The sequence below is a fragment of the Puma concolor genome, chromosome A3 (assembly GCF_028749965.1).
Source record: "Puma concolor isolate L17-30 chromosome A3, mPumCon1.1.hap2, whole genome shotgun sequence".
Taxonomy (NCBI): domain Eukaryota; kingdom Metazoa; phylum Chordata; class Mammalia; order Carnivora; family Felidae; genus Puma; species Puma concolor.
Window position 1 is genome coordinate 83,866,022 of NC_141669.1, and position 17,816 is coordinate 83,883,837.

At 41.2% G+C, this 17,816-nt stretch overlaps 1 protein-coding gene across 2 annotated transcripts in view; it reads left to right on the forward strand.

Annotated features, from left to right (window-relative positions):
- The window catches only part of TMEM182 (transmembrane protein 182), a 53,737-nt gene that overhangs the window by 21,777 nt on the left and 14,144 nt on the right, over positions 1–17,816 (forward strand). For both annotated transcript variants that reach the window (XM_086701443.1, XM_025932521.2), the window contains exon 4: positions 14,490–14,627. In XM_086701443.1, coding sequence (XP_086557569.1) covers positions 14,490–14,627 — 138 coding nt within the window. The remainder of the gene's footprint in view (positions 1–14,489; positions 14,628–17,816) is intronic.

Sequence of the window (17,816 nt, forward strand, 5' to 3'; positions counted from 1 at the left end):
AATTTTATTTATTTTATCAAAATCATTCTTATCACAACAGAATGGCGTATTTCATTTCTGATTACAAGTTAAATGGATTGAGGGGAGCCCATCCTGGTGCTCGCCCACTTACTTGACGTTACATAGATAGCTCCCTGGATCTGGTGACAGCACTACGAGGTAGGATTTATTGCTGCCATCTCAAAGCCAAGGAAACTGAGAGTGTTTAAGTTTCTCACCCCAAAGATCAGGCTCTGCAATGAGCTGCCTGCTTCTCCATAACCACCTTCTTGATAACATTGTAGGAGAAATTATGTTTCATTTACCTAGCAAGCAATACATACTTTGAAACAAAATCCATTGCTTAATTACATAATCTGTTCTTTCACTTTTTAGTTTTGGTGTGGTGAGCCAATGTCGGTTTTTCTTTTACTACTTATTACTCTTTACAAACAAGTCTAGGGGTACAGAAGTAAAACCAAAGTGACTTTTAAATATATTTATTTTAAAATATGATTGATCTTTAGAGTGTTTTTCCTAGTCCACAAATTCATTGCTTCAGGGCTGTGCGTGGCCAAGGCTATTCTTCACACCCACGGAGCATTGATTCAGTATTTTTAAGGGAAGATATAGATACGTTTTATGGAAAGCAAAGGGTTAACTTGTTTCCAGAGCAACAGCTGTTGTTATGCAATAAGAAGGGTATTTGCTGTAACAGTTTGCTATGTTGAGTAGCTAGAGAGGGAAGTTTTCCAAAGATGTATCCTATCACTGCAAATAAATAAATAAAACCAAATCCCCCACTAGACCATGTACAGAGAAGCTGTGGGGATGCTATGTTTGATCTTCTCGATGAATTTCTGCTTAAAATGGGCAATTTTGGAAGGCTGGTCCTTTCAAGGGGAGACTTGGAAGTTCAATCTGTGCAGTTCATTATCAAAGGGAAATATCGACCATATGCTTGCCAGGACTCTAACTGGAAGAGCTGGAGATGAGACTTGAGATGGCTACCTCTTTATTAAGAATCAAACAGAAAATTAGGGAGGCTGGTTACGTGGCTGGCTTCTAAGGCACACACAGCAAATAGTTGGCAGTTCTGTGAGAACTCAAGGCCAGTAAGCATTTCTGACACGTTCCCTCAGATTGACCCCTAGAGGATGCCGAGTCATTGAAAGATGCCCGAGAAGGGTTTATGTACTATACTTGGTGGATGCCGACCTTGAACACCAAAGGTCGTGTTTCTTGCTAAGTGGAGAAAATACGACTGTCAGTCTGTTCATGGGCGAGCAAAGTGCAAACGTTTGTTCTGGAGGGAATGGAGGCATTGCCCTGCCGAGATGCTGGCGGCTTGCCAGCTATGTCGTCTGTCCCCATGTGACACTCACCTTTGCTGACTGTGCTAACACTCCTTGTGTGCGGGATTCCCATCCCGAACCACGCATGATCTTCTCCAGAGCTGGTCACGTAGTTTTCCAAGGCATTTGCTGGCAGGGACAGGCCACTAGTTGCCTGCTGAATCCTGTCATCCCGGCAGCTGGTGGTGACTGTCATCCCTTCATTGTCTTCCTAGAAACTTGGTTGCTTCATTTCTCTTTTATCCTAATTCCTTGAAAAGCTTTCTTTGTCCATTTAATTTTCGCCACAGGGCAGGCTAGTTTCCCAGAAGTATGGTCAGATATTTTTTGTGGTTGCATCATGATATTTTACTCCTTCAGAAAAACAAAACCAGGAAAATACAAATTTCTATAAGAAAGAAAAGGGGTTTGTGTTTTTCTGTTTTTATCTTTGTCTTTCTCACTGAACACACTGCCCCCCACAATCCAGACTGTAAACCTCCCGCCAATGGTTTGATTATTGATAGACAGAAGCTTTGTGGGGACAAAAAGCCTATTTTGATTTACGTTAATCAGTGATTTTTTACGTCATTTGTAGGGAAAGTTTTACATAACATGGGCCAAAAATATTCCACTGGAAAATGACTGTATCCTACATGGACCGTTGTGATCTGCCTCCTACCTTTTTCTCTAGCCACTTCCCCTGCCACCAAAGGTTTGCTCTCTCTGTGCTTTCACACTAAGCTCCTTGCACACACCTGCATTCCGCCTTGGTCTCCTTTGTGCTTTCTGCCTCCATTTTCTGCATGCCAACTCTCCCCTCTAAGCATCACTTCCTCCAGGAAGCCCTCTGCAATATGCCAAGATTGGGTCAAATACCATTACTCTATTCTTGTGTAATACGCCATTCATTGCATTCTCTCCTTGCACTTGGCATAGCCAATAACCATCAGATTGTGCAATTCTCTCCTATTAGACTGCTTGATAACATATTGACTTTTATTCATGGAATATCACCAATAAGTGCTTACCTAGCATAGTGCCTGATACAAGGTAGATATTTTTCGATCAATGTCTGAGCATAGGTAAGCGAAAGAGTGGAATTCAGTTTAGTTGTTAATCACTTCTTTGGTTGGGTGTTTTGTGATAAAAATAGAGGGACATATCAAGTCATTTTATTGTTATGGAATTCCTAAACCAACTTTCCTGATGTGGAAATAGTGGAAACTACTTTTGAGTCACATCTCTAAGAAAAGGTTCTTAGATATATAATGTCAATATGATAAAATATCACAAAATTCCCTGGAGAAATGTGGTTCTAAGATGTTAGAGATTTGTGGAGTCAAACCATCTGAAAGATAAGAACATGAAGAGTCAGGAGTCCTAGGATAATAATAATACAATACTTACAGCTAAGTAAGCAAGTCTTTGCTGCAATTATTTTCTATTGTCTGTACAAAAGATTTGGGCAAGCAGGTTCAAATTTAATGTTAAAAAACTATATGAATAGGGAAGCCTGGGTTGCTCAGTCTGTTAAGTGTCCAACTTTGGCTCAGGTCATGATCTCATGGTTCCTGAGTTCAAGTCCCACATCGGGCTCTGTGCTGACAGCTTGGAGCCTGGAGCCTGCTTCGGATTCTGTGTCTCCCTCTCTCTTTGCCCCTCACTCTCTCTCATTGTTTCTATCTCTCTCAAAAATACACACTAAAAAAAAAAGTATATGAGTAAAGCGGTTCTAAAAATGTTCTTTTCATCACTTAATATAAAGGATAACAAAACTTCTCAGGTGTAGATCAGATTTTTTTTAAGGGACTCAGAGAATAAGGAAATGTGTCTCTTTTCTGTCATCTTTAGAGTTGAGTGGGAAAACTTACACGAATCCCTGATGTTCTTAATTGATTTCTATGTACTAGGTATTCAGGAGCATGGGAAGGGCAGTCACATAGTCCTTGGTACCTTTACTTAGCCACCAGGTGTTAGTGTGTCATTACTTGATTCCTCAGCTCTTCATTTTCAAGGGCCTCTTTCTCCCTAATAGGGATTCAGGTAATAAAGGCTCCCCAGCCATTGTGGTAGTGAGACGAGACCATGGATTCCTTTCTGTTTTGAATGAGTTTGCTTCATTCTGTCCCCCGGCCCTTAAATATTCCCCTAGCCTTGGCTGCATAACTTGAGCTTTCCCTAGTGTTAGAAAAATGAGCAAGACTGAGTCTTTGCCCTGAAGCAACTCACAGTCTAGCAGTGGAGGAGGATGTGAGAAGTGAGAAGACAGCACAGAGTGCTAAGTCCAGGGACTGGCGTGTGTTAAGAACACTGACTGAGTAGGGGGCCAGGCACTCTGCTCAGTGTTTACCTCTTTCAGTCCTCTTACAACACCATAAGTATCATTATTATCACATTCCAGGAAAGGAAACTAAGGCACGGAGAAGCTAAGTGACTTGCTGAAGGTCATACAGCTGGTTAGGGTTATTATTCTACCTCTTTCGTCTAGCTGGTTCAGGGCTCTCCTGCCTTTTGGTGGAGGTGAGGAAGTAACTCTACTATGTCCCTTCAAGGAAGGAAGCAGTTTAAATGGATCTCAAGTGACAAGTAGGAAGGTTTAATCATTATAGTGAGGGGAAACAAAAGCCTAGAGGCATAACAGCATTCCCCCTTCCCAACAGGAAACTTCAGTATAATTTCAGGATTTCTGGAGGATAAGGTGAGAGGAAACAAAGTGGGAGGATTTGAACCTAGAAGTTCTGATGGAGCAGTGGAAATTTATTTGCAACACACACACACACACACCCGAAACACAGAGACTAACGGTGTCTCAGACTGAGATCAGACAGCCCTGAGTTCAAATCTTGACCTTGTCATTTAGTGGCTGTTTTAATTTTTGGAACTTTCCTTAAGCTCCCCAGCCTCATCAGTAAAATACAGAGTAGGGATTGCTCTGATGACAGAGGGAAGGACATCTGGAAAGGCTGAGCCACTTCATGGCATATAGCACCTTCGCAATGCTGTTGGCAGCTCCAGAGAGACCCAAGAGGCCAGTGGTTCTCAACCTGGTGCACATTCCATTCTCCGAGAGGCTGGAAGAAATATGATTGCATGTGCCCACCCAGAGAGATTCTCACCTAATTGGGCTGGTTTGGAATCCTGGCCTGGGTATGACATTGGAAACCTGCAGGTGGCTCTGATGCTCAGGCAGGGATGGGGCTGCAAATCTAGGCCCTTGGAGGCAGCAGGGGTCAGAGCAAGACCTGGAGCTGGAGGTTAATCTGGTCCCTTGTATTAGAATCCGAGTGTCTTTTTATACAATACCTTTGTAGGGAAACTTTATTCTATCCCCTTCGGTTCAGGGACTGTGGCCCTGCAAATTATACTATAAAAAGACAGAGAAGATGAGAAAAGATTTATTAGTCTGTATGCATATGGAGGCCTTCATGGAAAAACGAAGAGCTGGGCTGCCTGGGTGGCTTAGTTGGTTAAGCATCTGACTCTCGATGTGTCAGGGTCGTGATTTTCATGATTTCAAGCCCCATGTTGGGCTCTGCTCTGGGCATGAAGCTTACTTAAAAAAAAAAAAAAAAAAAGAAGAAGAAGAAGAAGAAGGGCCAAAGAAGCAGATAAGCCTGAGAGCTTATATGCCTTTTTAACAAAGAACATGGTGATGTGACAAGACAGAGGAAACGGGTTTGGGCTAGAGGTGGTAAACGGTGGGACGGTGACTAGGAACTATACGGGAGAGACTAATGGACAGGAAGGGTACGTTAGTAAATGTGTTTGCCATCCCATCTTGGTACTGACTTGCTGTCTCTGTCATGGCCATAAAACTCCTCTCGAAGAGCAGACTTCATGTCTCAAACGTTTCTGCTTTAAGCCAGGTCATGAAAACTCCCCCCAGGTTTCTTTCTGCATGCACTGACTCTTACTCGCTTCCAGCTCAGATAATCCTTACCCAAAGTGGCGCATTTTGGGGTGACACATTCTGATTCCCCTTCACCTCACTTCTGAGTGCCTCAGTTCCTCCTGGCTGTGACTTGAGTATTCTGGCTGCTTCTGCGGTCAAGCCGCACTGTGCTAGTACCCCTGTCACTGTGGCCACCGCCACTTCTACCTCTGCTACTGCCAAGCCCAGCACCCACAAAGCCTCCCTTCCCACCCCCCAAGATGGTCAGGAGGAGAAACAAGATAGTGACCATAGACGCACCCTCCAACCTGGAAAGCCCACGAAACCATGTGAAGAAACCCACGCTTCTCCTGCTTCGGGGACTGTCCCAAGGTCACAGCCGGCATGGACGGTGAGGACTCTGCCCCGGTTGCTCAAGACACTCCTCCCTCTCGGCCGTTCCTTCACTGCCTGTGTTTACAGTAGGGAAGTAAATAAACTCCATCAGGCCTTTCAATGTTCTTTTTGTTCTGGAAAAAAAAAATCAATGGACCATGCAGAGCACGTGACTTGGCACGTCCACAGTTGCAGAGCTCAGATGCGGACACACTGTACAGCCTGTCCTTCTGCTTTGGTGAAGGGATGACTGTATTTTTAGACCTGCCCAATGCTGCCAAGACCAGTAGTGTATGGAGATGCAGGACAGGCTTGCTGGCCTGTGTAACAGAAGCGTCTTGCCTAAAGCAACGGCAACATATGCTGGAGGTTCTCATTTGCTGCTGACGATGGTGGAGGGGCGGGGGGTGGCGCGTTTTGTTTTGGCTTCTTATAAAACATTTTATAGCACTTCACACTGTGTGCTTGAGGATGTGTCGAAACATAGGATTAGCTTTATGAACTAGCTTTGTGAGGTGTCTGAGGCAAGATAGCAAGTTTTGAAACATGAATAACACTTAAGTTTATCTTTAAACTGCAAATACAATATTTACATTTTTGTATACACAACAAAATAATCTATCAAAACACTACAAATTTGGAATTGTGATCGTGTGGGTTGACTTTTCCCTCTCCACTCTGTGTGGAAGGAGGTTTGATGTGTACATTGTAATATTACAAAATCAAGAGGAGGTTTGTTACTATCTTAACAGAACACGCTGTTCCGGCATGCAAAGGAAAAATCCATAAAGATAGACTTTGTTCTTGCTGGGTTCTCAGCTCCTGTAACAACAGCTTCTCACTAAAGCTTGTTTCGTCTCTATCCCTACTGCCCGTTTTAGGCCCCACTTGGATTACTATGGCACCTACCTAACTGGTTTCCCTTCTTCTATTCTTTTTCCTGCCAGTTTGTCTCTGGACAGCTACAGGAGCGGTATTCTGATACAGGTGTGGCTATAATTTCTGATAACTGACCTTCAGGGGCTCCCTAGGACCAGTATGACAAGGACTGTCTTGCTGAGTGGCACACAAGGCCTTGACGACCTTTCTATCCCTCGTTTTCTGTTCTCTTCATCCATATGGGAAGCAGCTGCAGGGAGCTGTTTTCTGTTTGCTGATCCGTGGAACTCTTTCCTACTGTGATTAGACTGACCTTCCCTCTTGCCTTCTGACAGTTCAAATAAGACCCAGTTCAACTAGAATCAGAACTGTAGGGCTTTACTCGTTACCATTCAGCCCTGAAATAGCGGCTTCTCTGGGCTGTGGTCCATCGGGCTCCATGATATTCTGTGCATACCTCTGCTGAGGCACCTATCAACACAGTGTGAAACTTACTTGTTTTTCCATCACTGGACTGAACTTGTGAGGGCAAGGAATGTGCCTTACTCTAGCAGGTTTTGGTGCCTAGAGAGCCATAGAAATATGTTTGCTAAATTAAGTAACTTATAGTTGTCAACAACACCCCCATTCGCCAAGCAAGCCTGGCAGGGTCTCTCTTTGCGGTCCCTTGTAAGATGCCGGCTTGAATTACTGGATGGATGTGAATGTCTTGGAATGGAACTTCTTAAAAAAATAATCCAGAATTAAAACTTCAGGTTGCTCTATCATCAAAATTAATGGGTTTTAGTGCATTTTATTACATTCTTAGTGGAAAAAAATACTAACCATGTAGATGGAATTCAGAACAGATGCCAATTCTGCCATTAGCTTCCTGTCTGTGGTCTGTGGGAACCTGCACACATAGTGCAAGTGTGTACACACACACACACACACACACACACACACACACACACACTCATACATATGCACACACACTGATGTGCACAGTTAATAGTCCACTTTATTTCATGGCCTTCATTGTCCTACAGTTCTGTGTGATTTTTCTGTTTTTTCCCTGAAGAATGCTTAGTAGATGTTTCCCTTCAGTTCCTAATTAATGTCATTTTGGAATTTGACTTTTAGGTATACCCAGGATATGAGCTCCTCTTGGTACATGTTTTAGTCTGAAATTTGAATTTGCAATGCAGTTAATACTCTTTCTGTTATGTACTTTTTAAGAGTAAAACACATTGTGAACATAGTTTTGCATTCCAAATACACTCTTACTTAACACCCTAGACAGTCTCTAATGACTGGGCTCTTTTCTCCACTAAAAAAGCAACAGGATAGTCCTCAAACAAAAACTACAAAATATCATATGTGAGTGAAAATATTATAAAATGTGAAGTGACAAACAGGACATAGTGACATGACATTTCAGCATACCCGAGACTGATGATTTTTAATCTGGACCCACGAAGATGGAATTACTAAGTAAATTGGTGGTGCAAGTAATACTGTCAGGGTAAAAGCTTCATCTACTGAGGAAAATAAGCTGAATACTCTAGAAGAACCATCCCTATAACATCTGTTGTCACACTAATTACTACTCATCCTCATTACAACACCTGAACAAGGGGCACTTTGTTAGGTCAGTTCACCAATTTATTTAGAATCAACAGAACTCCATTGCTTTGAAAATAGCTGTTAATTCTGGACTTTCACAGATTCAGATGAAGCTTTCTTTTAATTAATCCAAATTGTGATGATATAGATTACATGTAAATCTATTTACATTGTACATCTTGCTTCATGTTCTGATAGGAATTAATAGAAATCCAATATGGATTAAGTTAAGCATTGAATTGTCCTTAATGGTTCAAATGGATTTTTAGAGATGTTTTCACTCGGCACAGTCCAAAGCTTTCAAAGACAAAACTTCAGTTTTTACGGGCTCATATAAGGAACCAGGAAACAAATGAAGTGATCTCTGAGAAACATTCACAGTCTAGGAGACTTAAATAATACAAACTACTGACCAAACAAAAACATGCTCCCTGCCAAAATTTAAAAGGTATAGATATATTACAACAGAAATCTTGTCCATCCCAGATTCATGAAATTAGTAAGATGTCTTTTATGTGTCAACTATATTGTTGACATTTTATTACAGGGTGAGTATTAATTAATACTAGTAATAGCAAATGTATATGAGTACTTACGGCATGCAGCTACTTATATTTTCTCAACTCTTTCTATAAACTTATGTGAAGGATATTATTTTCCATCTTAGAAAACTGTGGTCTATCAGAGTCACACAATTAGTAATTGGAAGGGCCCCAATATCATGTTTGACTCCCAAAACACATATACTTAATTCACTTTATGTTGAAGGTTGCCTGATTGCCTCAGGTTTACTTCAGACAGTGAAAGAACCCTACCCAATTCCATCAGATGATTCTTAATTACGAGTGAACATTTTAATTCTGGAATCAAAGTGTGCCACATATGCAAACAAGGTAATATAATTAGCCAAGGAACAGGAAGTTCCAAAACATTTTGAAATAGGCCTGAAGTTACGCACTTTTGAATGCTGAAACACAAGCAGAAAAATAAAGCACACAGTGACTGCAATAAGGAAACTCACTTGGAAGCGATTTCTGTATGCTCACAACTCTCCAGGCGCGAGGTTCCCCCTTCCCTTAAATACAGATCTGTTGTTCCTGCCTTTTACACGGGACTCAGAATTAAAAGTCAGGCTATTTTGTTAGAGCAAATGACAGGACAGGAACTGGCACCTCTCAGGAACGACAGCAACTCTGGGGAGCATTTATCTGCGTTTCTGTCTTGCTCTCTTTCTCTCTCTCCCTCACCAGGTACTTTCTCTCCTTCTTTCAGTCCTTCTGCTCTTCTCTGTGGGGAGGCATGTCCTGCTGTTTCCACCCTGTCTGTGGCCCAATTCATAATGCCTGCCTTCTTGTTCACATGTGGCTCTTTTGGACCCAATGACCAATGCTTCCTTCAACTTCAACCCTGCTACTAATCACCTCATGTTTCTAGCTTTCCGGTTCTGCAGGGATCACACTGATGAGCCCAACTCATCCTTACAAAACGTTGGTCATAAGGCATGGATCTGAAGTCACCATGTCTGAGCTGTCTTTTGTTCGGTGTCTGACCCCATTTGTTTGTATTTCAGGTATTTAGAAATAGAGTTACATGTTATAAAATATGCCCAATGCCTTCTTGGAGGTTAGGGGATGAGAAAACTTCCCAAGGAAGACGGTATGAGAGACCTTTATCAAACACAACTTCTTTACTGCATCCTGTGTAGTAATCTAAAGGAATTTCCAAACATCGATGGTACATAAAAGCAGTATGTAAGGATCTCTGAGGGAAGTAATTCACTTTTCCTAGTATTGAACACAGTACTACCCGCTGCATAGTGTTAGCACAGTTTAAATAATAATGTGAGGGGCGCCTGGGTGGCGCAGTCGGTTAAGCGTCCGACTTCAGCCAGGTCACGATCTCGCGCTCCGTGAGTTCGAGCCCCGCGTCGGGCTCTGGGCTGATGGCTCGGAGCCTGGGGCCTGTTTCCGATTCTGTGTCTCCCTCTCTCTCTGCCCCCCCCCCCCGTTCATGCTCTGTCTCTCTCTGTCCCAAAAATAAATAAAAAACATTGAAAAAAAAATTTAAATAAATAAATAAATAAATAATAATGTGAATAAAAGCAACCACAAAATAAATGCCATTCATTGATCTCTTATTGTATGTTGCACACTTCCTATGCATTATTAATAATTCCTCCAGTAACTGTAAAGAGTGGATACAGACATCTGTATTTTACAGAAGAGTTAGAGGTTCAGGAAGCTTAAGTAAGTAACTGGTCAGGAAACTTAAGTAACTGGTTATATCCCATGGAAGTGGTAAATACTCTAAAAGCTCTACTTCTTTACCATATTTTGCTGGCAATATATTTTTGCATTTCAACAGGAAAGTATATTTTAAAGAAATTAAGATGATGGGGCGCCTGGGTGGCGCAGTCGGTCGCTGAAGCGTCCGACTTCAGCCAGGTCACGATCTCGCGGTCCGTGAGTTCGAGCCCCACGTCAGGCTCTGGGCTGATGGCTCGGAGCCTGGAGCCTGTTTCCGATTCTGTGTCTCCCTCTCTCTCTGCCCCTCCCCCATTCGTGCTCTGTCTCTCTCTGTCCCAAAAAAAATAAATAAAAACGTTGAAAAAAAAAAAATTTAAAAAAAAAAAAAAATTAAGATGAGAAAAATACTAGACTACATTTATGCAAATATCCACCTTTTCTGTTTCACTTCCTTTTCCCTGAAGTTTCAAGTGAACCCTGGCGTCATTTCTTTCAACCTAAAGAAATCCATTTTCGCATGTCTTTACAGAACAGGTCTGCTTTGATAAATTCACCTTCATCCCTCAAAGATATCTTCACTAGAAACAGAATTCAAGGTTGATAGTTCTTTTCTTTTGGCACCTTGAAGATGTTCTACTGTCTCCTGGCCTCCATCATATCTGATGAGAAACTTCCGTCCTTGGGCTTATTGTTCTCCTGCATTTAATATGTCACCCCCCTCCCCCACCTGCCTGTGACTACATTCAAAACTTTTTTCTTTATCCATGGTTTTCAGTGATTTTGTTATGTTTCTGGGCTAATTTTTTTTTTTTTTTTAGTTTATTCCCTTTGGAGTTTGTTGAGTTTCCGTCATCTATATCAAGTCTGGGAAGTTTCAGGCATTATTTCTATGAATGTTCTTTCTGTACCAACATTATTTGCCTCTTCCTTAGGGACTCCAGTGACACAAATGTGATATCTTTTGATATTGTCTCTCAAGTCTCTGAGACCCTAGCTATTTTTGGTTCCAATCACTTTTTTTCTTCCTGTTATTCCGATTGGGATAATTTCTACTGCTCTCTCCTCATGTTTCGCCTGCTCGTTTTCATCTCCATTCTGCTCTTCAGTTCATTTCATGGATTTTAAATTTCAGATATTATATTTTTCACTTCACTGTAGTTCTTTTTTTTAAAGACTCTATTTCTCTTCTAAGAATTTCTATCTATTCATTTCAACAGTGTTTACCTTAGTTCATAGCAAATGGTTCTAGTAGCTGCTTTAAAGTCTGTATGAGAATTCACACATCTGAGCTGTCTTTGGGTTGGCGTCTGCTGATTGCTCATTCCTTTGAGAATTGGTCAGATTATCATGGATGTTAGTATATCAAGTAATTTTGGATTATAGCCTAGACATTTTGAACATACATTGCTAGACTTTGCATATTGTAAAAACTTCTCTGGAGAATATTGATTTGTTGTTTGAAGGAGTGATCCGCCTGCACGTCTGTCCTTTTCTTCTGTGGGAGTCTTTGCAAGGTCAATTCTGTTTTCACAGCCTTTGCTATGCTGTTTGGGTCTGCCTGGGGTAATGTGCCACTCAGGGCTCTGGTACTTGGGTGGTTTTGATGCTGTAATTTGTTCTCAGAGCCTTCACTGCACTTCTCTGGGCATTTTCTGTGCATGCACGACTTGGGGAGTAAGCTCATCACTTGTGTAGATTCAAACACAGAATTAGAGATTCTCTTCTCTGGCTCCCTCTCATCTGTGGGGTTTCTCCCACACCCTCAAGCTTCCAAGGCCCACATTTCCAGTTTTTCTGGCTGGAAAGATTAGGTTTTCTGAGTTTTGGCCTCCTGAGCCATGGCCCAGTTCCATGCAATTGTAGCACAGTGCAAAGCAGTGAAAGAAAAGAGAAAAACTCTCTTTTTTTTCCCTCACTCTTTGAAAATTGAGGGTTCCTTTTTCTCATTCTTATAGCAAAAGGGTTAAATCGTCATTTGGGATCTTAAGTGTCCATGCCTCCCCTTGGGTAGCAGTGCAGATCTACTTTTGAGGCCTTGAAGACAGGACTGGGAGAATAAAAAGAGAAGACTTCAACATGGGGACTTTCCCTATACTCTGGCTTACAGCAGCCCCCTTTCCTGCTGATCTAGTGAGAATGATGATCATATGGGGATTTTTGTTTTGTTTTGTTTTGTTTTCTGTTTGCACCTTTTACACTTTTACAAAGTTCCCAATCTGACTTGCCTTCAGGTCCAATCTAGGAAGAGAAAAAAAGGAAAAACTCAGAAAACTCTTTGTAGCCAATTTTATCTTTCCTTAAGGCTAGCTAGACTTCTCTCCTTAATCCACTTACTACTGTTTGCATTTCAGACTCCTCAGATAGTTGTTTGCCATGTGGGTCCACGTTTTAGTCGTGATCAGGGGAACGACAGAATGGGCTCCTTACTCACTGGACTGCCTCTAATTCATGTTTTCACCCCTAGCACTTGCCTCAGAACCTGTCACATGATAGACAATAAAGCAAATGAAGTGAATACAAATGTAAAATGTGAGGCTCCCCAATGTGAAGGGAATATTTGTGCGTGTGTGTGTGTGTGTGTGTGTGTGTGTGTGTGTGTGAATGAAAATGTAAACCGTGAAGCTTGCCAATTCTCTAGCAAATTCTGGTAGGACCTGGACGGCACATGTTTGGCTCACAGTCTGCCACTCTTCTCACGCTCAGATATGATCAGCACTTCTCCACTGCTTGGCTGCCTGTGGAGCCTGAACGCAGCCACAGAATATTCCTACACCACAGACCAGGAAGCCACTGTCAGGTGGATAGTACGGCATATGGGGGACAAGCCGGCCTTGTACCCGGGCTTTCAGATGTGTCCACACAAAATGTGCAGCCTGCCTTTCCCATTTAACTGCAGTGGCTTCTCCCTGTACGCTTCCACCTTCCCATCCTCTTTTCTGTAAGATTGCAGGTGATGGACGTGTTTTTTTCTTTGCCAAATGGGCTTGTGGAGAAAAATAAAATCTTTTTTTTTTTTTTTTTTTGCTCTCTTATATAAAGTCTATATTTTCATGAAAAAAGGTAACTTGGCGGCGCCTGGGTGGCTTGGTCGGTTAAGCGTCCGACTTCGGCTCAGGTCATGATCTCACGGTCCGTGAGTTCAAGCCCCGCGTCGGGCTCTGTGCTGACAGCTCAGAGCCTGGAGCCCGTTTCAGATTCTGTGTCTCCCTCTCTCTCTGTCCCTCCCCTGTTCATGCTCTGTCTCTCTCTGTCTCAAAAATAAATAAACGTTAAAAAAAAATTTTAAAAAGGTAACTTGACTAATGTGTTTCACAGAGCTTTCTCTCATTTATACCAAAAGGTACTTATTTTAGTGTTTTATCCCTTGGGAAATGATGAATTTGTTTAATAGATTGGTAATTATCCCGCTCAAAAATGATCATTAGAATTCCTCTGTATTTGATTACTATGTATCACCAAACTCACAACCCATTTATCACCAGCTGCATCCATTAATTCAGCCTTGCTGGTCCATGCATAAGAGACCACTCTAACTTCTCATTTTGAGTCTTTCTAAGAAAAATATTGGTAGAAAGTAGTATGCCTTAAATATATCGGACTTAAAATCTCAGTCTGTACAAATTTTTATTTTTATTTTTGCTTTCTATTTTTATTACCTGAAGGCTACTTTCCAATGGCGTCACAATCTAAACAGAAGTGTACTTTTTTGTTAGGGGATTGGAGTGAGTATTACCTTCTAGTGATTATAGTGGTAGTAAGAGGCCATGTTTGTAAATGTGAATGCGTCTTCATGTCTTTGTACGTTTCGTATGGAACGCTATCTGTGACCCAATTAGATCCTTACTCAAAGGTACTCTTTCCAGAATTTTGGAATATCTCCACCTCTAAAATGGAAAATCTGGTCCGGAAAATGAGCTCCTAGAATATACTGAGCATGTGTGCGGTGCAAACACCGAGCACGAGTTGATTGAAGGTTGATATCATTGAGTATGGAGTTATCTAGTAAGGTTTCCCTTGGACTGTAATTCAGGATCTGTGGTTTGGGATTGTGCGCATCCGTGCTATGGCTGAAATCAGAACAATAAAGAGAAAAGAAACTGCCTGGTACAATCTAAGCGGTGTTCACAATCTGAGTTTGTTTTTCTTTTCTCCTTCACCCTACCCCCGGGTCTCCAGTTTACCGTGGTTTCTGGGCAGTCCTGATGCTTCTGGGGGTCGTCGCCGTGGTGACTGCAAGCTTTCTGATCATCTGTGCAGCCCCCTTCGCGAGCCATGTTCTCTATAAAGCCGGCGGAGGCGGGTACATTGCTGCAGGTACGCACTGGGCAAAGGGTGTGATTTCCAGCCATGGGTTTCCTCCATATCTTCATATTCTCCTTTTCTAGTTTCAGATTTCAGGCTTCTAGTAGTGGTAATACAATGATATTTATATACAGTATTTCTTGAGCGCCTGCTACATGCTCCACAGCCTTTCCTCACTGTATCCATATTGTATTAAGAGGGCACTAGAAGGGAAATTAACCTGTTTACTCTCTCTGTAAAATGGGGTCATAACTGTAATATCAGGATGTGGGTGAACTTTTCTGGGTGATCTTAAAAGAGATAACCTCCTGATGATATTACAAACCGGCATCACAGGTAAAAAACATCTCTTTCTACAATGTCCCCATTCAGTTTTCTTAACTGTGTTCATGGGCATTAGCGAAACACATTCCCTGGCAAAACCTGCGTTTGTTTTAGTTGGCTTTACAACTAGTGTTTTTAATGCCTGCTTATGGTGATCATAGCACAAATAGAAAAATAATCAACTAGGTGTGTCTTGTGAATGTTCCATCTTTTTCATTTAATTGGGAAGTAAAAGCCAGAAGTCTAATCCGAAAACATAAGTGCACAGGTGATTTGTAAAGATAACAGTTCTAGAAAATTAGACAAACTTCACTATAGTAAGACCAAATTGCACATGACTAAGCTATACTATAATGTCAGATAAGAAGGACAGAGTGTTTCTGTAGAAATGGTAATGACAGTAAAGAAAGAGGATGGATAGCTTTGTTGTCTCTAAATCATTTCAGAGGCAGCTCCTCATGTGTTCCCTCATCATTTAATCGATGGTCAATTCACAGTTCCTTTGAGCACACTTTTTACATAATATTGTACTTAATTCTGTAGAGGGAATAAAAACAAGAATAATCAGAAACAGATCCTCCATTCAAAGACCTCAAAAAAAAAAAAAAAAAGAATAAAGAAAAAAACCCATCAAATCAGAGTCCTGTTTAACCCATTCTGTCATTCTTTTGTCTTATATTCAGTTCTTTTCCTCACTGTTTTTTCAAGGACCTTGTTTTCAAGGGCCTGGATTTCTTCACAAAATTTACCTTTATAAAATAAACAATGCAGGGCTCCTGGGTAGCTCAGTCGGTTGAGCATTCGACTTCAGCTCAGGTCATGATCTCGTGGTCCGTGAGTCTGAGCCCCAGGTCAGCTCTGTGCTGACAGCTCGGAGCCTGGAGCCTGTTTCAGATTCTGTGTCTCCCTCTCTCTCTGCCCCTCCCCTGTTCATGCTCTCTCTCTCTCTCTCTCTCTCTCTCTCTCTCTCTCTCTTTCTCTTTCTCTCTCTATCTCTGTCAAAAATAAATAAACATTAAAAAACTTTTAAGGTATACAATGCAGTGTTTTTAAATATGTTTCCAGAGTTGTACAAATATTACCACTCTCTGATTCCAGAATATTTTTATCACCTCACAAAGAGACCTCATCATCTCCCCTCTTTTTCTCCTTCTGGCCCTGAGTAAACAATCATCTACTTTCTGTCTCTGTGGGTTTGCCTCCTCTGGAAATTTCATATAAATGGATTCAGACAATGTGTGGCCTTTTGTGTCGGTCCATTTCAGTCTCATAACTTATAATGTCCTTTCTTTCATTCATAATTCCATAAGACTAAACCCCTTATATATCTTAAAACTGACCATTTTCTGAGCCAAATTTTTTTTTCTCCCTCAAGGAGGGAGGGAAAACCACATTCTACCTTTGCTTCATTCAAAGGTCTAGTGAAGGTTTATATTTTTCCATGGTCTTCCCAGAAATAGCAGCTGTCTGCTAGAGTTTGTAAATATTTATTTCTTCTCATTCCTTGCTTTTCTTTTTTAATCTTTTCCAATAAGGGAACTATGTACAGTTGACCCTTGAACAATACAGTTTGAACTGTTTGGGTCCACTTACACACAGATTTCTTTTTTTGATAAATACAGTACAGTTCTGTAAATGTATTTTTTCTTCCTCATGTTTTTCTTCCTACATTGTTCAAGGGTTAACTGTAATAGCGTTAGTTTAGTACATATTATGGATAGCATAGTTGCTTTATACTCAGAAGTGCTCTGATCCTTGGTTTAGTCTGATCGAAGACTTATGTGTCTCTGTGTGTGTTTAGTGCTTTTGAAAAAGAAAAAGTTGGTCATTTTTAAATTGTACAAGAAAATAATATATTCAGAGAATTATATTTGGCTGAGAACTCTATAGGAAGGTAAAGCATTTGATATATACTCCTATGCTTATGACCAGTGGGTTTTCTCTTTTCAATGAATCTTTGCTGTATGTGGGTATGGGGCTGAGGTCCTCCTTGCCAAGTCTTCATGCAATAGCCCCTGGGAATTGAGAGGTGCCCATGGTATTCTGGGACCCATTCTGAAAGCAACTGAACTGGACAATTATGAGGACACGTCCTTTCAAATTTGACTTTTAATTTTCTTCAGGGCAGAATTCTTTAGTGTTTATATAGGGCTATTTGTTTCCCCAAAACACAGAGAGATATTCTGTTGGATGGGACAAAATATTACTGTTCATTTTATTAGCTCGGGCAGAAAAAGTGATGTTCTCAGGAATAACTAAAGTTTATGGTTCAGTGGCAATTTCCACAATGAAGCACAATTTTGTTAAGGCAGTCATGGGGCTAATAAATTATCCTGAAGCTTGAGTACATTGATAGAAGAATTTGTAAAACCTTTTAATTGTCTATATTGACATTCTCAGGTGATGTTAATAAGCAAGTTATCCTTTCAAAGCTGAAGATGGAAACTTACATGCTATGCTATATGAACACTAGGAAAATATGTACTAAACACTAGGTTTTGGGGCCAGCTGGATTTTTGTGTACCACATTTAATATGGACCCATGCATATAATCATCTACTGAATTTAATAGAATTGAATTTATAATGCTTTCTTTGGTCAGATTTTATATTTTAAAATGAAGAGATCTCATTCCATGCATCTGGTATTATACAATCTCTTTGTTTTTTTTTTATGGGACTCATCATTCCTTGCCTGAATCTCCCATGCTGGCCTGTGCCAATGCTCTGTGCTCTGCTGGGCAGTTAGTGACAGGTGCAGCTTGGGCCCAGGGTTGCCGTGGCAGCTTTATCAATGCCACAAACAAGATTGCACACTCTCTCTATTTGGACAGATGACTTTAGGACAGGGGATACCCAAATTCCAAATGGCCATTGC